The sequence below is a fragment of the Haliaeetus albicilla genome, chromosome 29 (assembly GCF_947461875.1).
Source record: "Haliaeetus albicilla chromosome 29, bHalAlb1.1, whole genome shotgun sequence".
Lineage (NCBI taxonomy): Eukaryota > Metazoa > Chordata > Aves > Accipitriformes > Accipitridae > Haliaeetus > Haliaeetus albicilla.
The window spans coordinates 4911856-4933319 of NC_091511.1; the positions used below are offsets into that span (position 1 = coordinate 4911856).

At 61.9% G+C, this 21464-nt stretch overlaps 6 protein-coding genes across 19 annotated transcripts in view; 5 read left to right on the forward strand and 1 right to left on the reverse strand.

The window, feature by feature from the left end:
• HUWE1 (HECT, UBA and WWE domain containing E3 ubiquitin protein ligase 1) overlaps positions 1-4570 on the forward strand; it is a 44019-nt gene extending 39449 nt beyond the window's left edge. For all 10 annotated transcript variants that reach the window (XM_069774226.1, XM_069774235.1, XM_069774232.1 and 7 more), the window contains 9 exons: positions 54-299; positions 745-862; positions 938-1078; positions 1678-1965; positions 2693-2798; positions 3237-3354; positions 3435-3616; positions 3699-3889; positions 4003-4570. In XM_069774226.1, the coding sequence (XP_069630327.1) occupies positions 54-299; positions 745-862; positions 938-1078; positions 1678-1965; positions 2693-2798; positions 3237-3354; positions 3435-3616; positions 3699-3889; positions 4003-4105 (1493 nt within the window). In that variant the 3' untranslated portion in view covers positions 4106-4570. The remainder of the gene's footprint in view (positions 1-53; positions 300-744; positions 863-937; positions 1079-1677; positions 1966-2692; positions 2799-3236; positions 3355-3434; positions 3617-3698; positions 3890-4002) is intronic.
• Positions 877-15481, reverse strand: PFKFB1 (6-phosphofructo-2-kinase/fructose-2,6-biphosphatase 1). 3 transcript variants are annotated; one of them, XM_069774286.1, is made up of 15 exons: positions 15323-15481; positions 15003-15128; positions 14823-14919; positions 14656-14722; positions 14502-14576; positions 14002-14058; positions 13781-13902; positions 13477-13684; positions 12622-12768; positions 12431-12535; positions 12221-12350; positions 12054-12116; positions 11851-11915; positions 11626-11714; positions 877-895 (listed from the first exon to the last, which is right to left on the reverse strand). In XM_069774286.1, the coding sequence occupies exons 1-14, from the start codon at positions 15348-15350 to the stop codon at positions 11655-11657; spliced, it is 1350 nt and encodes a 449-aa protein (XP_069630387.1). In that variant the 5' UTR covers positions 15351-15481; the 3' UTR covers positions 877-895; positions 11626-11654. The 3 variants fall into 3 exon arrangements, with proteins under 3 accessions (XP_069630387.1, XP_069630386.1, XP_069630388.1); XM_069774285.1 differs by lacking the exon at positions 877-895 and having other exon boundaries at positions 11596-11714; XM_069774287.1 differs by lacking the exon at positions 877-895 and having other exon boundaries at positions 11596-11714; positions 15313-15396.
• On the forward strand, positions 4919-8431 carry GNL3L (G protein nucleolar 3 like). Its single transcript, XM_069774282.1, has 15 exons — positions 4919-5007; positions 5088-5125; positions 5237-5338; positions 5437-5553; positions 5645-5716; positions 5797-5932; positions 6040-6143; positions 6246-6390; positions 6473-6560; positions 6662-6839; positions 7252-7394; positions 7547-7677; positions 7771-7892; positions 7983-8154; positions 8278-8431. The coding sequence occupies exons 1-15, from the start codon at positions 4995-4997 to the stop codon at positions 8328-8330; spliced, it is 1614 nt and encodes a 537-aa protein (XP_069630383.1). The 5' UTR covers positions 4919-4994; the 3' UTR covers positions 8331-8431.
• On the forward strand, positions 9569-12277 carry LOC104320282 (non-structural maintenance of chromosomes element 3 homolog). Of its 3 annotated transcripts, none has more exons than XM_069774294.1 (10): positions 9569-9771; positions 9878-9967; positions 10061-10124; positions 10214-10293; positions 10367-10461; positions 10560-10639; positions 10716-10758; positions 10850-10912; positions 11230-11344; positions 11451-11579. In XM_069774294.1, exons 1-10 carry the CDS (start codon positions 9730-9732, stop codon positions 11511-11513), a joined length of 735 nt encoding a protein of 244 aa, XP_069630395.1. In that variant the 5' UTR covers positions 9569-9729; the 3' UTR covers positions 11514-11579. The 3 variants fall into 3 exon arrangements, with proteins under 3 accessions (XP_069630395.1, XP_069630396.1, XP_069630397.1); XM_069774295.1 differs by having other exon boundaries at positions 11262-11344; XM_069774296.1 differs by lacking the exon at positions 11451-11579 and adding an exon at positions 12237-12277 and having other exon boundaries at positions 9639-9771; positions 11262-11344.
• Positions 15482-15756: 275 nt separating the features above from the next.
• On the forward strand, positions 15757-17892 carry HSD17B10 (hydroxysteroid 17-beta dehydrogenase 10). Its single transcript, XM_069774293.1, has 6 exons — positions 15757-15824; positions 15955-16119; positions 16231-16395; positions 16842-16970; positions 17048-17156; positions 17319-17892. Exons 1-6 carry the CDS (start codon positions 15801-15803, stop codon positions 17507-17509), a joined length of 783 nt encoding a protein of 260 aa, XP_069630394.1. The 5' UTR covers positions 15757-15800; the 3' UTR covers positions 17510-17892.
• Positions 17893-18235: 343 nt separating this feature from the next.
• NAA10 (N-alpha-acetyltransferase 10, NatA catalytic subunit) lies at positions 18236-21430 on the forward strand. The gene is made up of 8 exons (XM_069774297.1): positions 18236-18386; positions 18922-19020; positions 19114-19172; positions 19310-19355; positions 20267-20382; positions 20508-20552; positions 20853-20937; positions 21080-21430. The coding sequence occupies exons 1-8, from the start codon at positions 18366-18368 to the stop codon at positions 21308-21310; spliced, it is 702 nt and encodes a 233-aa protein (XP_069630398.1). The 5' UTR covers positions 18236-18365; the 3' UTR covers positions 21311-21430.
• Positions 21431-21464: the final 34 nt, after the last annotated feature.

Consider the following 21464-nt stretch of genomic DNA (forward strand, 5'->3'; position numbering starts at 1 on the left):
CCCCCTGCAACACCCCATATATCATTGTTCCGTGTGTCCCAACTCCTCCACAGTGCTACAGCCAGCGGTGGAGGCTTTTTTCCTGGTGCACGCCACGGAGCGGGAGAGCAAGCCGCCGGTGCGGGACACGCGGGAGAGCCAGCTGGCCCACATCAAGGACGAGCCCCCCCCTTTGTCACCCGCCCCCCTCACCCCCGCCACCCCCTCTTCCCTCGACCCCTTCTTTTCCCGAGAACCTTCCTCCATGCACATCTCGGCCAGCCTGCCCCCCGACACCCAGAAATTCCTACGCTTCGCCGGTGAGAGGGGCGGGAAGGGGGGGTTTGGGGGGGATTTTGTGGGGTTCTGTAGGGAGCCTGGGGCTCAGGAAGGGGTTTTGGGGGGGTCTGCAGGGGATTTGGGGGGCTCTGCAGGGAGCCTGGGGTGGTGGGAGGGGATTTGGGGAAGACCTGGGGCTTGGGAAGGGGTTTTGGGGGGCTCTGAAGGGAGCCTGGCGTTTTGGGAGGGGGTTTTGGGGGGACTGGGGGGGCTCCTCAAGGGACTTTGGGGGCCCCCAGGCAGGATTTGAGGTGAATGTTTTAAAGTTTGCCAGGGGGACATGGGGCAGGGGGGAATGGGTGAAGTTTGGGGTGCCCAGACATGGCAGAGGAAGCCGAATCGTACCTCCCCAGCAGTTCTAGATCAAGACGGGGGGGTCCCACATTTCAGGGACTCCCCCAAACCCTTACCCACCCCCCCCACCAGAGACCCACCGGACGGTGCTGAACCAAATCCTGCGTCAATCCACCACCCACTTGGCCGACGGTCCTTTTGCCGTCCTGGTTGACTACATCCGCGTCCTCGACTTCGACGTCAAGCGCAAGTACGTGGATGGAGGGGTTTAATTTGGGGGGGGGGGATCCCCTCAATCCGTGACACCCCCTTCCCCCCCCCCCAGGTATTTCCGACAGGAACTAGAGCGGCTGGATGAGGGGTTGCGGAAGGAGGACATGGCCGTCCACGTCCGTCGCGACCATGTCTTTGAGGATTCCTACCGCGAGCTGCACCGCAAATCCCCTGAGGAGATGAAGAACCGCCTGTGAGACCCCACAAATCCCCTCAGCCCCCCCACAAATCCCCTCAGCCCCCCCCCCCCCCCCCCCCCCCAGCCCGGCACCAGTGGGTTGGGGACACACGGGGAAGGGACCAGGGTTGGGTTTTAGGGTGATGGGGTGGAGCATGAGGGAGATTCACATCCCCCCTCCTTAATGGGGTGTAGTTGGGGATTTGGGGGGATCAGGGTTGGGTTTAGGGGTGTGTGGGGACCCCCCAGCACTGTGTTAGGGTTTGGGGGGGACATATGTGACCAGGGATGGGTTTGGGGTTATGTGAGGTCCTTGGGGACCAGGTTTTGTGGTCCCCTGGGACTGTTACTAGGGGACTGGGGGGGCCCCAGGGGTGGGTTTGGAGTTACAGGAGGTCCTTTGGTCTCCGAAACACCCCTAACACCCCCCAGACCCCCAAAACACCCCCTAATACACCCCCCAGGTCCACTAAACACCCTCCCAGCCCCCCAAAACACCCCCTAGCTCCCCCGAAACATCCCCCAGGCCTCTCAAACACCCCCTAGCCCCTTCAAACACCCCCCCCAACCCCCCCAAAACACTCACCCTACCTGTCTCTTCCCTCCCCCTCCAGGTACATTGTGTTCGAGGGCGAGGAGGGCCAGGACGCAGGGGGTCTCCTGCGGGAGTGGTACATGATCATCTCGCGGGAGATGTTCAACCCCATGTACGCCCTGTTCCGTACCTCGCCGGGTGACAGGGTCACCTACACCATCAACCCCTCCTCCCACTGCAACCCCAACCACCTCAGCTATTTTAAGTTCGTGGGTCGCATCGTGGCCAAGGCCGTCTACGACAACCGTCTCCTCGAGTGTTATTTCACCCGTTCCTTCTATAAGCACATCCTGGGCAAGTCTGTCCGGTAAGAAGGCGGCCAGGGGGTAGCGTGGGGCAGTGAACACCCTCGAAGGGGTGGTGAGCACCCTTCTTGAGGTTTTGAATCACCTTATGGGGTGTTGGAACACCTTCACAGGGTGTTGAACCTCCTGGGGAGGCGTTAAATCCACCCTTGGGGTGTTGAACCATCCTCATGAGGTTGCAGCAACACTCCCATGGGGTGTTGAATGCCCCTCATGGGTGTTGGAACCTCTTGTTGGGGTGTTGAACCTCCTGGTGGAGTGTTGAATGCCCCTCATGGGGTGGTGAACCACCCTCACAGGGTGTAGAACACCCCCATGGGGGTGTTGGACCTCCCAGTGAGGTGTTGTAACCCCGTCATTGGGTGTTGAACCCTCCTCAGGGGGTCTTCAACCTCCTGGTGGGCTGCTGAACCCCTCTTATGGGATGTTGAACCACCGTCACAGGGTGTACAACAGCCCCACAGGGTGCTGAACCTCCTGGTGGGGTGTTGAACCCCCCCTCACAGAGTGTTGAACCCTTTTTGGGGTGTAGAACCTTCCCTCCTGGGGTACAGAACCCCACCTTGATGGGGTCTTAAACCTCCTGGTGGGGTGTTGAACCCCCGTTTTGGGGTGCCAAACCCCCTTTTTGGGGCGCTGAACCCCCTCATGCTGTGCCAAACCCCAAGAGTGAGGTGCTGAGCCCCCCCTCGTGGCATCTCTGACCACCCCCCCCCTACCTGGGCGCAGGTACACGGACATGGAGAGCGAGGACTACCACTTCTACCAGGGCCTGGTGTACCTGCTGGAGAACGACGTCTCCACCCTGGGCTACGACCTCACCTTCAGCACCGAGGTACACGTCACACCACCCCCCCCAAACCCCGGGGACCCCCCCAGGGGCACAGGTACCCCCAAAAAACAAGGCATGGGGATGTCCGTGTCATGTGTCCCCCCCTACCAAATCTCTGTGGGGAAGGGTCCTTCTGTTTCGGGGGTGTCACTTGTGTCCTGGGGGGGGGTCCCCAAGTCCCAGGAGTGTCCCTTGTGTCTTTGGGTGTGTCCCCTCTGTCCTGGGGGTGTCCCAGTTTGGGGGTGGCCCCTCTGTCCTGGGGTGTCTCCCTCACCCTGCCCACCTTGAGAGTGTCCTTTCTGTCCCGGGAGAGGGGGTGTCCCCTCATTCCCCACCCCCCCCTTCTCTAGGGGTGTCCCCTCTCTCCTCGGGGTGTCCCCTGTGCCCCAGGAGTACGTGTGACACCCCCCGCCACCTTGCCCCCCCCTTCCCCGCCCACAGGTGCAGGAGTTTGGGGTGTGCGAGGTGCGGGACCTGAAGCCCAACGGAGCCAACGTGCTGGTGACGGAGGAGAACAAGAAGGAGTACGTCCACCTCGTCTGCCAGATGCGCATGACCGGTGAGTGCCGCCGGGTTTGGGGGTACCGGGGGCCCGGGGGGGTCCTCAACAACCCCCCCCTGACACCTCCCCCCCTTCAGGAGCCATCCGGAAGCAACTAGCCGCCTTTTTGGAGGGTTTCTACGAGATCATCCCCAAACGCCTCATCTCCATTTTTACGGAGCAAGAGCTGGAGCTTCTCATCTCGGGGCTGCCCACCATCGACATCGACGACCTCAAGGCCAACACCGAGTACCACAAATACCAGGGCAACTCCATCCAGGTGAGGTTTTAAACACACACCCCCAAAAAAACCCCTAATTTTGGGGGTTTTGGTAGGTGCTGATGATCGTTTCCTACCTCAGATCCAGTGGTTCTGGCGAGCGTTGAGATCTTTCGACCAAGCGGACCGAGCCAAATTCCTACAGTTTGTGACGGGAACCTCCAAGGTGCCGCTGCAGGGTTTCGCCGCCCTGGAAGGAATGAATGGCATTCAGAAATTCCAGATTCACCGCGACGACCGGTCTACCGATCGACTGCCCTCCGCTCACACCTGGTATGGGGCTGGGGGGACATTTTTTGAGGCGGGGGGGGGACGACGACAGTGACATAAGGGCCACCACCCCGGTGACGCTTTTGTGTGTTTCTCCCCCCCCTCCAAAAAAAAAGCTTTAACCAGCTGGACCTGCCGGCGTACGAGAGCTACGAGAAGCTGCGGCACATGTTGCTGCTCGCCATCCAGGAGTGCTCCGAGGGCTTCGGGCTGGCGTAGCCGTGGCGGGGGGGGGGGGGGGCGGGGGGGGGGGCGCGCGTGATGGTGACAATGGCGGCGGGGGGGGAACCCCCAAAAACACACACACCCCCCACCCCCCCTCAACCCTTTCCTTCCCCTCCCCAGGGGGGCGGGCACGGCAGAGACGGCAAAGGATCTCTATAAATATATATATATATTTTTTGGTTTCGTTGGCTTTTTTTGGGGGGGGGGGGGGGGTTGGTTTTTTTGGGGGGGTGGTTTTTTGTTTTTTTTTTCTTTTCTTGCCGGTTTGGGGTTATTTTTTGGTCTGTTGGGGGGGAGGGGTGTAGTCTTACCCCTGGCTCCACACACATCCCCCCTCCCTGTGGGGGGGGGCACAGGGACGGACAAACCCCCCCCAAATTATATATAAGAGGAGGTTCGGCCCCCTCCCCCACCCCCAAATTGAGAGAAAAAGGAATAAAAAAAGTGCACTCTTGGTAAGGGCAGTCCCGGTCGTTTTTTGGGGAGGGAGGAAGGGGGGGGAGGGGGTGTCATGGCAGCCGCCACCTTGGGGGGGCGGTGGCAGGGTATCGTCGCCATGTTGGGTGTGGGAATGTGTCCGCCATCTTGAGTGTGGCTGTGACACGGCGCGGCGGCCATCTTGAGTGTGGCGGTAAACCACGGGGGCTCGGCCATCTTGAGTGTGGCCAGCGCACCACCTTCGGCACGGCGCGTCGGCCATCTTGGGTGCGGCGGTGGAGTCCTGTTGCGCCCATCTTGAGTGTGGCAGCGGAGCACGCTCGCCGGAAATGTGGTGGTGCTTTACTAACAAGGGACGGAAGTTTCCCCGTCGCGCAGGAAGTGACGCCGAAACACAGCGCCAGAGACGTGATCCCTTAGCCGGGGGGGGACACACGACACAGCCATGACCCGCTCCCGTCAGTCCTGGGGGGCTTGGGGGGGAGGATTCGGGGGGGTTTTGGGGGACACCCCCCCTTCACTCTGCCCTTCTCCGCAGGGCGACAAGTCGAAGCTGCCCGAAAGAAGAGGGTCCAGGTGAGGGGCGACCCGCCGAGGGTTACCGCCCCCCCCAAGCCCGGGGGAGGGGGGGGGGGCACCGGTCTGGTTTGGGGGTGCCAGCCCCCCCATACCGTGTGTCCCCCCCAGGGAAAACGCGCGAAGGCAGCAGTTAAGAAGGACCCGGGGGTGCCACAGCTGGGCCGCTTCACTGCCCACGTCCAGCAGCAGAACGAAAACAGGCAGAAAAGGGTAAAAAAAGAAAGAAATAGATCAATGGGGGAGGGGGGGGGAAGTTTGGGGGTGCCCCCCCCCCCGAGTTTTGAACCCCCCCCACCACGTCCCCACAGGCGGCAGAGGCCCGGCGTCGTCGCGAGGAGGCCCGGGAGACGGAGGTGGGACGGCGGCGGAGCCTGGCCGGGTTGCAGCACGACGCCCTGCGACGGCAGCGGGAGTTCGAGCGCAAGGTGGGATGTTGGGGTACCCCTTTTTTTTTTGGGGGGGGGGTGTCCTTCAGATAGTGGGGTGCCCTCCCCCATAACGCAGGGTGTCGCGTAGGAGGCAGTGACGACCCAGCCTGACACGCAAGAGGAGGCCTCGCTGCGGCAGTACGGGAGGGAGTTGCGCAAGGTGAGTCCTTGGAGGGGGAATGGTGGGGTTTTGGGGGAGGCAGGGGTCTCCCCTCACCCTGAACCCCCTTTTTTTGGTAGGTGTTGGCGGCATCTGATGTGGTCCTGGAGGTACTGGATGCCCGTGACCCCCAGGGCTGCCGCAGCCCGCAGCTGGAGGCCGCCGTCCGGCAGGCCGGGCACCGCCAGCGCCTGGTGCTTGTCCTCAACAAGATCGGTACGTGTTTGAGGAGGGGGAGATTTATTGGGGGGCTGTGGTGGTCCCTATTTCCTGCACACGATGGGGAGACACCTTTTTTTTTTGTCTGTTTTTGCCACCCCCAGATCTGGTGCCGCGGGACGTGGTGGCGGCGTGGCTGAAGTACCTGCGAGCCGAGTTCCCCACCGTGGCTTTCAAGGCGTGCACGCAGCAGCAGAGCCGCAATCTGGTGGGGTGTCTGGAAGGAAAAAGAGGGGAGGGTTGATTTATGGTGGGGGTCACAGCAGAGACACCCCCTCACCCTGATGTACCCCCCACCCTGACCCTACAGAAGCAGAGCCGGCTGCCGGCAGCGACGGCCCCAGAGGAGGTCCTGGCCGGGGGGGCCTGCGTGGGTGCCGACTGTTTACTCCGCGTCCTGGCCAACTACAGCCGCTCCGGGGAGGTGAAAACGACCATCACCGTGGGTGTCGTGGGTGAGCGGGGGGGGTCTGCAAGATGGGGCGGGAGCAGGTTTTGGGGATACATTGCTGATTGCGACCCCCTCCCGCCTCCCAGGGTACCCCAACGTGGGCAAGAGCAGCCTCATCAACAGCCTGAAGCGGAGCCGGGCCTGCGGGGTGGGGGCTGCACCGGGTGTCACCAGGTGAGCCCCGCCCCCCGGGGGGGAGGAGCTTGCACTGACCCCACCCCTTCATGTGGGAGGGGTTCATGAGGCCCCTCCCCCTTGACCCCACCCCCTTTCAGGTGCCTGCAGGCAGTGCAGCTGGACCGTCACATCCAACTGTTGGACTGTCCCGGAGTCGTCATGGCGACGGGAGCCCCCCCCTCCGCCGCCCCCCTGAGGGGAGCCCTGGCCCCCCAACGCCTACGGGACCCCCTGAGCCCCGCCGTCGCCATCCTGCGCCGCTGCCCCCCCGAGCAGGTGGGTGGGGGACCCCCCCCAGGGGGGAGTGGAAACCGCCCCCCTTGGGGGCTTAGGTCTGTCATCATGGCAACTGGGGTGGGGGGGGGCTTAGGCCTGTCGCTATGGCAACTAGGGGTGTTGGGGACCCCCCCTTGGGGGCTTAGGCCTGTTACCATGGTGACTTAAGGGCGTTGGGGACCCCCCCTGGGGGGGACTAAGGGTATGTGGGGACCCTTTTTGCTGTGGCAACGGTGAGGGTTGGGTTGGCTTTTTTGCGGGGGGGGGTCCCCTCTTTTGGCATTTCCATCCCATTTTGGGCCCAAAGCGGGGAACCAAAGGGAGAAGTGGGGGCTGCAGAGTGCCAACAGCGTGGGAGGAGGTGACAAGACCCTGTGTGTGTGTTATTCTGTGTTTCCCCACCCCAAAACAGCTAAGCGAGCTTTACGGGGTCCCCCCCTGCGCCGACCCCCGGCAATTCCTGTCCCACCTGGCCCGGCGACAGGGCCGGCTCCGTCCCGGGGGGCTGCCAGACCCCCACGCCGCCGCCGTGGCCCTGCTGCGTGACTGGACCAGGTGGGTGAGTTGGGGGGGGAACTGGGGGGGGGTCTCCCCACACCCTGAACCCCTTTTTAGGGGGCTAGAGGGATGTCCCTGCTCCCTGACCAACTGGGGGGGGGGCTGGAGGGGGTCTCCCCACTCCCTGACTCCCCCCTTTTCTGCCACAGCGGGAAGATCTCCTACTACACCCACCCCCCTGAAACGCAGGGGGTGCAGCTGGAGGCCCAAATCCTGACAACTCTGGGACCGGCGCTTGACCTGGAGGCACTGGAGAGGGGCGATGCCGAGGCGCTGGCAGGTGAGAAGTAGGGGAATCCCCCCCCTGCTTTGCACACTGGGGTGACACCCCCCCCCCGCCAAAGCTCACCTGACACCTCCCCCCCCCCCGTAGCTGTACCAGTGACGGTGACAGGCATTGGGCTGTCCCCGTGTGTCCCCGAGGCGGAGGAAGAGGAGGAGAAAGCTGGCGGGGAGGAAGAAGTAGCCATGGAGGATGATGATGGCGACCTGGAGGTGCAGAAAGAATTGGGTGTTTGCTGAGGGGTTGGGTTTTTTTGGAGGGGGCAGGGCTGATGGGTTTATCTTCGATGTCTTCCACCCCAGCTCGGCACAGTGACGGTGGAGCTGAAGCCCCGGGTGAAGACGGCAGGCAGCGGGGAAGGGTCTGCACCCCGTGCCCCCCGTTTGGAGGAGGTGGCCGCCCTCCACCCCCTGTTACAGGGCCAGGGGCTGCGGGCTGCCAGCAAACGGAGGAAAAAGCTACAAAAAAGAGCAGGTGAGTAAAGACATCTCCTTTTCCCCAGCTCGCAAAACCCCTGTGAACTCCCCAAAACCTCCCTGATCCCCTCCAAAATCCTTCTGATCCCCCCCAAACTGGGACCGTCCCTCTGTCCTGCAGAGAAAATCGCCACAAAGCTTTCGGAGACACTGGAGGCGGCCATGCAGTTCTGACGGCAAGGTGTTTGCAGTGAAGATTTATTATTTTTTTAAAGCAAGAAATGGTTAAAAAAGCACCCTTTTTTAAATAAAAGCACGGGCAATATGGGGGTGCATCTGAGAGGTACAGGGGTTTTTTTGGGGGGAGGGTCTGGGGGTCTCTCAACCTGGAGGTTGGATTGTAGAGTCTTGGGGGGGGAGGAGAGGGACCCCCCAAATCCCTATGGAGGTTTTGGGGGGCGCATCCCATTTCATCAGCTGGGGGGGTGTCGCAGAATAGGGATGTGGAAGCCCCCCCGATTTTGAGGGGAGCCCCGTTTTTCCAGCTGAGTCAGCAAAGGCAGTGCTCAGCTAGTAAACCCCAAAATTGGGATCAAGGGGGGCTCAACTGGGGGGGACGAACAGTCGGGGGGGTGGCATCTCATTTAGCATACTCTATTTCTATTTCTTAGCTTTTCCCAATCCCTATGGGGCAGCCTATACCCCGCCCCTTGACACCAAATGAGCCACCCCAACCATACAGAGCACCCCAAAAGCCATCCTGCATCCCCACTGCCACACCCCACTGCTCCCCAAAACCCCTCGTACACCCCCAAAAGGAACAGGGTCACCCCCTAAAGTTCTCCACCTTACCCCTTCACGGTGTCCTCAGCTGCACAGGCAAGTGATGAAGGCTTCCCTGGGGTTTTGGGGTGCGGGGTACCCCACACACACACCGCACAGGGATGGCCGTGAGCAACAAGCTTCCCTCAGCCTCGGCCGCCATTTTGTCGCCTCTTCCTCCCCCTCAGCAGAGGGCTCTGGAGGCACGGGGGCAACAGAGGTGCTTTAAATACTTTTATTTAGGCGAGGGGAAGGGTGAAATCGCGCATTTTCGGTTGTTTGGGGGTGTTTTTATCTCGTTTTTAGCGGTGGATGCGAGGCCGTGGGCGCCATTTTGTCTCCCTGAGGGGACGGGGGGCGTGGCGCGCGCGCAGGGCTTTTCCCGCCTTTTTTGCCACCTGAAGGGAGGAGGGGAGGGGGTCGCGAGGCGCGCCTCGCGGCTGCCGGCCCGCACGTGCGAACGGGGGGGGGGGCGGAACTAAGCGCGGCGGCCGCTCGCCCAATCGCGATGCGACAAAAAGGGGGTGGGTGGGGAGAAAGGAGGTGCTCGGGCCAATAGGAGGCGGGGCGCGTTGGTGTAGGCGGGGCCGCCGCGGGCGCATGCGCAAAGGGAGAGCCGGCGCGCAGGCGCGGTATGAGGGAAGCGGGTAACGGCGGCGGGTCCGGGTCGTTTTAACGGGCCTGGGGGGGGGTTGAGGGAAGGTTTTGTGGCCTGGTTGAAGCGGGAGAAGCGGGGAGGGGATGTGAGGAATGTCTCTTCGCAGTTTCAGCCCTCCTGGCGCTTCTTTTCTCCTCAGAGCTGCTGTGAGAAATGTCTCAGAGGAAGCGCAGTAAAGGGTCGGGTTTGTCTCAGGTAAAAGGCTGCCTCCTCGCCATCTCTGCCTTCTCTCTTCCCTTTCCCACCTGAGTGTGGGGTTCCCCCTCCACAGCAGCAGTATCTTCTTGGTCTTTCCCTTCAGGGCGGTGATGGGGATGAGGATTTTATGCCAACGCACAGCCAGGTGCAGAGGAACCTGGAGAGGCGCTCCCAGGATCAAGTGAATCAGAAGGTGGGTCGAAGCAATCCCCTCTCCTGGAGTGATGTATTTTATCTTCTCTGTTATCACCTAGTTCTCAGCCTTTCCCCCATCTTTGCCTCGCAGGTGAGCGAACTGGTTCAGTTCTTGCTTGTGAAAGACCAGAAAAAAATCCCCATCAAGAGAGCAGGTGAGTTTAGGGGACCCCAAAAACCTTAGTGCCCTCGGGGAGCTCAGGGATCCAGGATCTCTCAGGGATTTCCTCCCCTTTCCCTGTAGATATGCTGAAGAAAGTCATCCGGGAATACAAAGATGTCTACTCAGAGATTGTCAACCGGGCAGGCAAGACCCTGCAGCAGGTGGGGGGGGGGATATTTTGGTGGGGGGGAACAACAACAACTCCCTGCTAGATTAACCCTTTGCTTTTTGCAGGTATTTGGGTTGCAGCTGGTGGAGATTGACACCAAACACCATATCTACATCCTCACTAGTGACCTGCCCCGCGCCGAGGGGGAGAACCTGCACCGGTGAGGGGCTACTGCTGGGTGATTTGGAGGGGGGGAGCAGACCCCATCAGTGTGTGTCCCCTGCTCATGTGGGTGGCACACATCTCTGTCTGCTGCAGGGACAACCAGACAGCAAAGCTAGGGCTCCTCCTCATCATCCTCAGCTTCATATTCATGAAGGGCAACACGGCCAAAGATGGTGAGGCCCCCCCCCCCTTTCCGTACCCCACTCCCCCTTAGTGCCACCCCACCACCACTGACACCCCCTTTTCCAGGTGCTGTCTGGGAATTTCTCCGCCGGCTCCGGGTGCAACCAGGGTAGGATACTGGGGGACACATGCGCATACACAGATAATGGGGGGGGACAGGTCTTGTTGCTGCTGCCCCTCGTTAACCCCACCACCCTCAGGGAACGACACGAGGTCTTCGGCGACGTCAAGAAGTTGGTGACGGAGGAGTTTGTGCGGCAAAAGTGAGTCTGGGGGTCCATTTTTCCAGACTGTGGGGATGGGGGTGTCCCTCCCGCCTTTTTCCAGACCCTAGGGTCCCCCATGTCCTGTTGTTCCCCCCCCACAAAAACCCCGGTGTGCACAGAGCAGCCCCGGCGCCAGTCTTGGCCGGGCTGTTTATACCGCACCGCAGATCAAAAAAAAAAACAACCCTTGGCCCCCCCCCCCGCCTCCCCCCAGCAACTTGAGAGGTCTGTCGTGGGGCTGGGGAGTGCCAGACAACCCCCTTGGGGTTCCCCAAAAGGCGTTGGGGGGTTTCACCATGCCCCTCCCCCCGCAGGTATTTAGAGATCACCCCCATCCCCCTGACAGACCCCCCCGAATTCAGTTACCAGTGGGGGCCCCGGGCGGCCAAGGAGACCTCCAAAAGGGACGTGCTGCGCTTCGTGGCAAAGGTGAGGCCGTGTTGGGGGGTGGCCCCGGGTTTTGGGGGGGGCCCACGGCTTGATTTAACAACACCTCCTCTTTTTTTCCTCCCCCCTCCACCCCCCCCCCTCCCAGATCCAAGGGAAGGACCCCACGTTTTGGATGAGCCAGTACAACGAGGCTGAGGCCACCCCCTGACCCCCCCAAACCCTGGCATCCCCCCCCCCCAAAATAAAGGTGCCCTTTTGGGGTGCAGCCCCACAACTTCCAGGCTCAGTGCTTCGTTAAGGCAAGGTTTAATTTGGGGGGAGCCCTGGGCCCCCCCTTGCCAAGGACCCCTCAATAATGGTGGGGGACGGTGACCAGGGCATCGGCTGGGGGGCGGCTGACATCGACATTCTGCGGAGTGAAGACATGCAGGGGGTGGGAGGGCTCCCCAAAATCTAATGCCTCCCCCTGCCATCCCTCTTTTTTTGGGGTGCCCCCCCCTCTTTCTTTGGGGGGGGGACACACACGGGGGAAAGCCCCTTTTTACCTGAGGCCGCTCCCGGTGGGTGTTCACCGCTTCGATGTTGAGGAAGATGGATTCCACCTCGCACCCTGCTTCCCCGCAGAGGGAGAAAGGACCCGGCTACAGCTTGGGGGTGGGGGGAGTTGTCCCCCCTTTTTGGGGGGGGACACACAGTCCCATTTCGGGGGACGCAACCCCCTTTTTGGGGGGGACATCGCTGCACTCACCGTAAGCCACGGGGGTCAGCTTGAGCACCGTGTGTAGGGGACACTTGAGGTAGGGCAGCTCATCTGGGCAGTGGGGGGGTGGAAGGAAAGAGGGGGGGGTGTTGGGGGTGGGATAATGGGTCTGGGGGTGTCCCCAAAAGGTCCCTAACTGTCCCCAAAACCCTCACCCGCGCTTTTATCCAGGAAATAAGCCAACAGGCAACGCATGACAGCTTGGTGGCAGACGACCAACACGTTCTCCTGCCGTTCCAGCTCCATGATGACGGGTTCCAATCGCTGCACCAGGTCCTCGTAGGACTTTGGGGGGGGGGGGGTATGGTGAGTGTGTGTTGTCCCCCCCCCAAAACGCTGCATTAATTTGGGGGGAGGGGGTTTACCTCGCCTTTGGGATAACGGTAACGATACTTGTCCTGGTCCCGTAGGGCGAATTCGTAGGGGTAGCGCTCCTGGATTTCCTCGTAGGTCATCTCCTCGCAGACGCCCTGCGGGGTAGGGATGATGGGGGGGGTGGGGTGGATTTGGGGGTGTCCCCCCCTCAAAAACCCCAAAACAAGAGGGGGTGACTCACAGCGTCGATCTCGTTGAGGGCTTTCCACTGCTCGTAGGGGACCCCCAGGGCCTCGGCTGTCTCGATGGTGCGCTTCATGTGGCTGGTCCAAACTTTCAGCTCCCGGATCCGTTGGCTGCGGATGAATTCGGCCAGGGCCTGGGCGTACTGGTGGGGGGGTAGACACGCCCATAGGGTGGGGTTTTCCCACCCCAGCCACGCCCATAGGGTGGGGTTCCCCCTGCCATGCCCCTTGTGCAATGGTAAGGGATGGGGTAGCCCCTTGCTGTTTTAGCCCCACCCCTTTGGGGGTGTGGTCTGCTCTCAGTCCCACCCCTCCCAGTGGGTGTTGCCTTCTGGTAGCCCCACCCCTCATAGGTGTGGCTTCTAGCTCTGCATAAAGCCCTGGGGGTGTGGCTTGTGTCCCTGGTTCCACCCCTTTGTGGTCCCACCCACACTGGGGGTGTGGCTTTATCCAATGGCCACACCCCTTTGTGGCTCCACCCCGTGGGTGTGGCCTGCTCCCTTAGCCCTGCCTCTGTACGAGTGGCTTGACTCTAGGCAATGGTACCAGCTGGGGGTGTGGCCTCCGTTAGCCCCGCCCCTTGTCTCTGGCCATGCCCCCTTGCCCACAGCCCTACCTGCAGTAACTACTGGGGGTGTGTCTCCCTCCATTAGCCCCACCCCTTTGTCCAGCCCTACCCACAGCAATCATGGTTGGGTGTGGCCTCCCTTAGCCCCTCCCCTTCCCCTGGCCCCGCCCCTCCATTCCCTATCCCCACAGCCCTGCTCCCTTACCCCCCAGCCCCTCCACACTCGTGCCCACCCCACGGGCCCATCATCACCGTGTGTGTGTCCCCCCCCCCCCAACCCCACCTGCTGCCCCCGAGGGGAGAGCCCTGAGTCCCCCCCGATGCGTCCCCGCAGGTTGAGCTGGCTCTCGCCGTGACGGCTGAGGTAGATGGCGCGGGGGGTGACGTGGATGTTCATCAAGTAATAAACGATGCGGCTCTGGACGTGACCCTGCACCCGGTTCGCCAGGTAGCGCAACCCCACATCGAAAATCTTGATGTAGGACAGCCCGCTTGGGATAAGGCGGGGGGGTAACACCCCATATCAGTCGGGGGGGTCCCCAAGCTGAGGGGACACGTATGCACACACACGTGGGGTTTGGTGTCACCTGTCCAGCTGCTCATCCAGGGGCTCGTAGGTGGCTTTGTAGCATTCGATGCGCTTGAGGAAGTCGGCCACCACTTCTTCCTGGGCACAGCCCTTGTAGTCGGGGCTACTCAGCTTCACTTGCTGCGGGGGGGGCATGATTTTGGGGGGTGGGGGGTGACACAGGGCTCCCCCTGAGGGTCCTTATTGTGTGTGTGTCCCCCTCCCCTCTCAGGTTCTCACCTTGATGTTCTCCTCGATGATGGCGGGGTCGTCGCAAATGGATTCAATGAACAGAACCTGGGCGGTGGGGGGGGGCAAAAAGGGGGTCACCGATGCCCCCCCCCTGTGTCATGAGCACCCCTAAAACAGTGCTGCTGCCCCCCCCCAAGCACAGTGTTGTTCCACCCCAAAGCAGTGCTGCTCTCCCTGCTCCATGCTGGGACTACCCCCTCCAAAACGGTGCCACCACCACCCCCATACTGTGAACACCCCCAAAACACTGCCGCTGTCCCCCCCCATGCTGTGAACACCCCCAAAACAGTGCTGTCATCCCCCCAATGTGCTGTAAAGCCCCCCCCAAAGCAGTGCCGCTGCCCCCCCATGCTGTGAACACCCCCCAAAGCAGCGTTGCCATCCCTCCAGCAATGTGCTGTAGCCCCCCCCCAATTCTATAAGCCCCCCAAAATACTTTGTGCTCACACACACCCCCCATCCCCTCCAAAAAATTATGCTGCCAGTACCTTGTAGTGATTTTCCTTGGCAAATTGCAGGATCAGGGCCCGGCGTTCCCGTGTCGTGTTGGTGGCATCGAACACCTGAGGGTTTGGGGGGGCAGTTTGGACCCCCTCCAAAAAAAGTGGGGGGGTAGTTTGTGCAAGGGGGGGTGTCTCCTACCGCCACTTGCCCCTCCTCGGAGCTCAGATAGTTGCGGACGTCCTTAAGGGCAGCCAATGCACATTGCCTGGGGAGGGAAATTTTGAGGGGGTGCCATCAGCTCTGCCTCCCCCCAAAGTGTACCCCAAAAATGCCCAAACCCCCCCAGACCCCCGCCTTCCTCTAACCTGCGGATTTGCATAGCCTCCTCGTTATCTTGACGGAAAAACTCGTAGTTCTTGTAGCTCTGCACGGCTTTGCGCCGGTACTGCCCCACGTTAAACACTGTGGGGTGGGGGGGGGGGTTAGGGGATACCCCAAACCCTTCCCCCCCCATAAAGCGCCCCCTACACCCCAAAAATACTCACCCCGTGTCGGGGTGCCGATCCAATTGAGATAACGAGTGAGCTTATGGGAGATATAAGTCTTGCCGCGGGCTGGCAACCCCACCAGGACCACCATGGTGGGGCAGTTGGTAAATTGGGGTACCGAGGCTGTTGGGGGGGGGCTACATCAGTGTTTAGCCCCCCCCCCAAATTGACTCTTGCACCCCCAAACCCCTCCTCCACCCCAATCTGGGGCAGAACAGGTGCATTGCGGGGGGGGGGTATTTGCCCCCCTTAGGGCAGGTTTGTGTGTTTCCCCCCCAACACCAGTTCACCCCCACCCCCTCCCCACCTTGTTCTACCTGGGATTTTGGGTGATTTCTCCTCCATTTTGGCGGGGGTGGGCTGGGAAACGGGTGCTGCGGTTGCCCCCCAGGAAGGTCAGAGGTAATGTTATACCCTGGCCGGTCGCCACCTTAGGAGGGAGGATGGGACAAGGGGGGGGGCAGTGGGGGCCTCCCCAGGGTCCTGATCCTGTCCCCTGGAGGGGAGGGGGTGTCCCCATCCTGTCCCCTTTTTTTGGGTGGGGAGGGGTGGTCTCAATCTTGTCCCCCCGGGGGGTCTTAATCTTGACACCCCCCCCGGGGGGGGGTCCCCATCCTCTCCCCCTTCCCCTTGGGGGGGAAGGTCCCCCCATCCTCTCCCCCATAGGACTCCCCACCCGTGTGTGTGTGTGTGTGTCGTGTCCCCCCCGCTTCTTTTCCCTCCCACGATCTCTCCCGAGCTCCGCCCCCCCCCCCCGCCCCCCCCCCTCGCATTGGCCGGGCAGCGGGAGGAACGATGGCGGCCATCCGCAGCGTGAAGGTAAAGGAGACCCCCCCACACCCTCTGTAGACCACCGCGAAAGGCTTCCCTTCTTCTTTAACACCCCCCACACACTAATTTTTTCTTTCCGTCCTTATTCCCCTCCCCACCAAAAAAAAAAAACTTCCAGGGACTGGTGGCATTGGTGACCGGCGGTGCTTCGGGACTGGGACGAGCTACGGTGGAACGTCTGGTGGAACAAGGAGCTCGGGTGGTCCTCCTCGACCTTCCTTCTTCACCGGGGGTCCAACTGGCCAAAGAATTGGGAGAACGTTGCGCCTTCGCCCCCGCCGACGTGAGCACCCAAAGGTGTGGGGGGTGGGGGGAACGGGACACGGTTTCTCTTCCGTTTTGCCCCCCACCACTAACGTTGACTTTGGGCGCGGGGTCTACCTCGACGTCGTAGGTGACGTCGGCCGAAGAAGTGGGGGACGCTTTGGCTTTGACCCAAAAGGAATTCGGGCGCTTGGACCTGACGGTGAACTGCGCCGGCGTGGGTATCGCCATCAAGACCTACAACAGCAAGAAGGACAAGGTCCACGAGTTGGAGGACTTCCAGAGGGTCATCAACGTGAGTACGGCGTTGGGGGGCTTTCACGGTCAACGGGGTGGTCCTGGGGTGTCCCAGGTTAACGGGGTGGGGTTGTGGAGTGGCCCTGGGTTCAATGGGGGGGGGGGAGGAGGTGGTTGTGGGGTGTCCCTGGTCAACAGGGTGGTTTTGGGGTATCCCAGGTCCATGGGGTAGTCCTGGGGTGTCCCGGGTTAACGGGGTGGGGGTGTGGAGTGGCCCTGGATTCAATGGGGGGGGTGGTTGTGGGGTGTCTACAGACAACAGGGTGGTCGTGGGGTGTCCCCAGTCAATAGGGTGGTCATGGTTGTGGGGTGTCCCCACTCAACAGGGTGACCTTGGGGATCAAGGGTAATCCCAGGCACAGCACGGGGGGCCGTGGGGGTGTCAGTCAGGTTTGGGGGTGTCCCCAGACCCCAACCTCCCTCCCCGCCGCCCCCCCCCCCCAGGTGAACTTAGTGGGGACCTTCAACGTCATCCGCCTCAGTGCCCGCCTGATGAGCCAGAACAAACCCGACCCCGACGGCCACCGAGGTCTGGTGGTCAACACCGCCAGCGTGGCTGCCTTCGAGGGGCAGGTGAGCACCGGCAAACGATGATTGGGGTTGGGGGGGGGAAAGACGCCCCCAAAAAAGCTCACGTGTGTCCTTTATAGGTGGGTCAAGCAGCTTATTCGGCTTCCAAGGGCGGCATCGTGGGTATGACCCTCCCCATCGCCCGTGACCTGGCGCCGCTGGGGATCCGGGTGGTCACCATTGCTCCAGGTGAGGATATGGGGGACACACACACATAATTCACCCCCTTTAAGTTTTTTTTTTGAGGGAGGACGACACATCGAATGGGAAATGGGAGGGGGGGAGGGCTGTAATTCACTCCTTTTAATTTTTTTTTTTTTTCTGGGGCGGGGGGTGTTGTTTTCCCCTCAGGTTTGTTCTCCACTCCGTTATTGGCTGGTTTGCCCGAACGAGTTCGTAATTTTTTGGGGCAACAAGTGCCTTTTCCTTCGCGGTTGGGACACCCCCTCGAATACGCCCACCTCGTCCAGGCCTTGGCTGAAAACCCCATGGTCAACGGGGAGGTGGTGAGGTTGGACGGGGCCCTCCGCATGCAGCCTTAATTTTTTTGGGGGGGGGGGGGGGGGGAGCTGTACCCCAATTTTGGGGTGGTGGGGGTGGGGGTGGGGAGTCCACACTGCGGAATGCTCCCCGTAACCCCAGGGGTGGATGGCCATGAAGCTCCCTGGGGTGAGTGTGTGGGGGGGACACGTGGATTGGGGACACCTCCATGAGTGCCCCCCCCCGTCACGAGTGGGGACACCCCTGGGATTTGGGGGATTGCCCCCCCCCCAGAATGTGCATCAGGGGCACCCCTGGGAGCTGGGACACCCCCACGGTGGGGACATTCCACGGGACCCATCCTGGGCTCAGAGACCCCCCCCCATCTCCGTGGGGACCCCCCCGTAGGGACCCCCCTTCCCCCGCAATAAAGCGTGTTCAGCCACGCCGCCTCTCTGTGCTCTGCGCTGCCCCGCCTTTCCTCCCTCCCCATTGGCTCACGGCGCTGTCGATCCGTGTCGCCGCTAAGCGCGATTGGGTAGGGAAGGGGGTGGGAGAAGGTAAAGCTCGACCCGGCCTCCCCCCTCCCCGCCCCTTCCCCGGGGCGCAGCTGTGATTGGTTGGCAGCAGTTGAGCGGTGGGGTTGGCTGGGGTCCGCGTGACTCGCGCGGAGGTCGCGCCTGATTGGTTGAGGGCAAAGGGTAGAGCGGGCCGAGGCTAACCCCCCTCTCTGCCCCCCCCAAGCTCCAGTCACTGATTGGCTAAGGCGGCTGTCAGTACGCCGCGAGGCGGGATGAGCGGGGGGCTGGATAAACGGGTGGGCGGGCTTAGCCCTGATTGGTCGGGGTGAGTTCTTCCGCCGGAAGCGGCGCCAGAGGGGAGGGGGAAGGCGGCGGAACCGGCGGGGCGGCCGCAGCCATGAACATCCGAAATGCGCGGGTGGGCGACGTCGGAGAGGGGGAATCGGGGTCTCGGGGTTGGGTGGGGAGGGGTCGGGGAGGGCGTCGGGATCCCGGGAGGGAATGTGGGCCCCGGTAAGGGGTCAGCCGGGCCTCGGGGAGGGGGGAACCGGCGTCCCGTGGGGGCTCTGAGGGGGATACCGGGCCCTGAGGGGCATCTGAGGTGGGTAACCGGGCCCGGGGGCGCTCTGAGGGGGATACTGGGCCCTGAGGGGCATCTGAGGTGGGTAACCGGGCCCGGGGGGGCTCTGAGGGGGATACCGGGCCCTGAGGGGGATCTGAGGTGGGTAACCGGGCCCGGGGGGGGCTCTCAGGTGGATACCGGGCCCGGGGGGGGGGTGTCTGAGGGGGATCCCAATCCCTGGGAGTGACCTTGGCGGGGATCTCCCCCATCCTCGACGCCCCCGCTGCTGTCAGGCAGCGCCCAGGCCCGTTTCAGGGCGTCCCGTCCCCCCCACCCTCATCCCCCCGGGGCTGTTGTGGGTCACCACCGCCCTGACGCGCCCCACTGACAGCCTGAGGACCTGATGAACATGCAACACTGCAACCTGCTCTGCCTGCCCGAGAATTACCAGATGAAATATTATTTTTACCACGGTCTCTCCTGGCCTCAGGTATGTGTGTCCCCCCACTCCCTGCTCCCAGATGCATGGGTCCCCCCCAGACACCTGGGTCCCCCCCATCACCCCCCCTTTCTCTCCCCTCAGCTCTCCTACATCGCCGAAGATGAGAACGGGAAGATCGTGGGTTACGTCCTGGCTAAGATGTGAGTGTGGTTTAGGGGGGGACCCTTCCCCCCCCCCCTTCTCCTTTGATTTGGCGGGCGGAGGGGCAGTTGCTGACAGGATTTGGGGGTGTCAGTAGTCCCCCACCCCCCCACCTCTCACCCCTGTCATCTTGCAGGGAGGAGGACCCTGATGACGTCCCTCACGGGCACATCACATCCTTGGTAGGCAGCGGGGTGTTGTTCAGGGTGGGTCTTGGAATGGGTCAGAGGGTTTTGGGGAGCATTTGAGAGGTTTTGGGGTGGTCCGCGAGGGCTCTTGGAGGGGTTTGGGGGGCTCTTGGGGGTGGGTCTGAGCATTTGGGGTGCACTTGGGGGGTTGGGGTTACTTGAGGGGTTTTGGGGGGCTCCTTGAGGGTCTTTGGGGGCTCTTTGAAGAGTCTGAGGGACTCTCGGAGAGGGCACAAGGATTTGGGGTGCTCTTTGGGGGTCTCTGGGGGGTTTGGGAGTTCTTTGAAGTGGTCTGAGCATCTGCAGTGCTCTTGCGGGGGGGTGGGGCTTTTGGGGAGTTTTGGGGTGCTCTTTGAGGGTCTTTGGGGACTCTTTGAGAGGTTTGGGGAGCTCTTGGTGTAGGTCTGAGCATTTGAGGGCACTTGGAAGGGTTTTGAGTCTTTGGGGGACTCTTGGAGTGGGTCAGAGGGTTTGGGGGGCACTTGAGGGGTTTTGGGGAGGTCCTTGAGGGGCTGTGGGGGCTCTTTGAGGGGTTTGGGGGGGCTGCTGCAGTGGGTCTGAGCATTTGGGGTGCTCTTTGAGGGTCTCTGGGGGCACCTGAGCAATTTTGGGGTGCTCCTTGAGGAGTTTAGTGGAGTCTCTTGGAAGAGGTCTGAATGTTTGGGAGGGCGGCTCTTTAAGGGTTTTTGGGGGCACTTGAGGGGTTTTTGGGGTGCTCCTTACCAGTCTTTAGGGGGGACACTTCAGGAATTTTGGCTTGCTCTTTGAAGGTTTTGGGAGTTCTTTTAGGTGATGTTAGAGGATCCTGGAGATCTGTGGGTGTCTGGGTAGTTTGGGGGTGCCCCGGGTGGGTTGTGGGGTACCCCACGGTGGCTGTAAACCCCCCCTCCAAAAAAAAAAAAAAGGCAGTGAAGAGATCCCACCGGCGCTTGGGGTTGGCGCAGAAGCTGATGGACCAGGCGTCCCGTGCCATGATCGAAAACTTCAACGCCAAGTACGTCTCCCTCCATGTCCGCAAGAGGTGAGGACCCCCCCATCCCCAAATAAAATGCTTAGGGGGACACCCCCTCCCCCCCAAAAAAATCACAAACCAATCAGGAACTCCCCCTCCCAAAAGTAACTAGCCCCCTCTTTTTTGGTTGGCAGCAACCGGGCGGCTCTGCATCTCTACTCTAACACTCTCAACTTCCAGTGAGTATTTGGGGGGGGCTGAGGGGTGTTTTAGGGGGGCTGGAGGGGGGATTTGGGGGAGCTGGGGGGGATTTGGGGGGGTATGGGGGGGCCTGGGGGGATGGGTGAGGGGGTTTAGGGGGGCTATGGACGAGTTCATGGCAACATTGAGAGACAAAATGGGGGCTAGGCTGGGGGGGGGGCACCCCAAAAACACCCCCGTCCGTGCCCCTCCCTCCCCAAAACACCCCCCTCCCCATGTGTGTCGTCCCCGTCCCCCCCCATAACCCCCCTGTGTCATGTGTCATGATCCCCACCCAGGATCAGCGAGGTGGAGCCCAAATACTACGCGGATGGGGAGGATGCCTATGCCATGAAGCGGGACCTCACCCAAATGGCGGATGAGGTAATGCCCCCCCCGCCCCCCCCAGGAGCCCCCAAAGTCTTTTCTGGGGTGGGCTGCACCCCCCTGGAGCCCCCCCAAATCTTTTTTAGACCCCCCCCAGGACTCCTGTAACCCCCTTTTTAACATCCTCCCCTCCTTACAGCTGCGGAAGCAGGTGGAGCAGAAGGAGCGTGGCCGCCCCCCAGCTCCCACCGAGCCCCCCCGGGGTGGGGAGGGGGTTTGCGGAAGCGGGGGGGCCCCCCCACAACCTCCGGCCGTACCCCCCCCTCCTGAAGACGGGGGGGCCGACAGCAAAGACCTCAGCGAGGTGAGCGAGACCACCGAGAGCACCGACGTCAAAGACAGCTCCGAGGCTTCCGACTCCGCTTCGTAGGGGCCCCCCCCAAATTTGGAACACCTCCCCCGAATTTGGGAGCCCCCCCACCACCACCCTGAGACCCCTCAGACTCCCCCTTGGTGCTGGGGGGGGGGCAATAAACCCCCTCCCTCTCCAGCCTGTGCCTCTTCTCTCCCCCCCACCCTGTAGT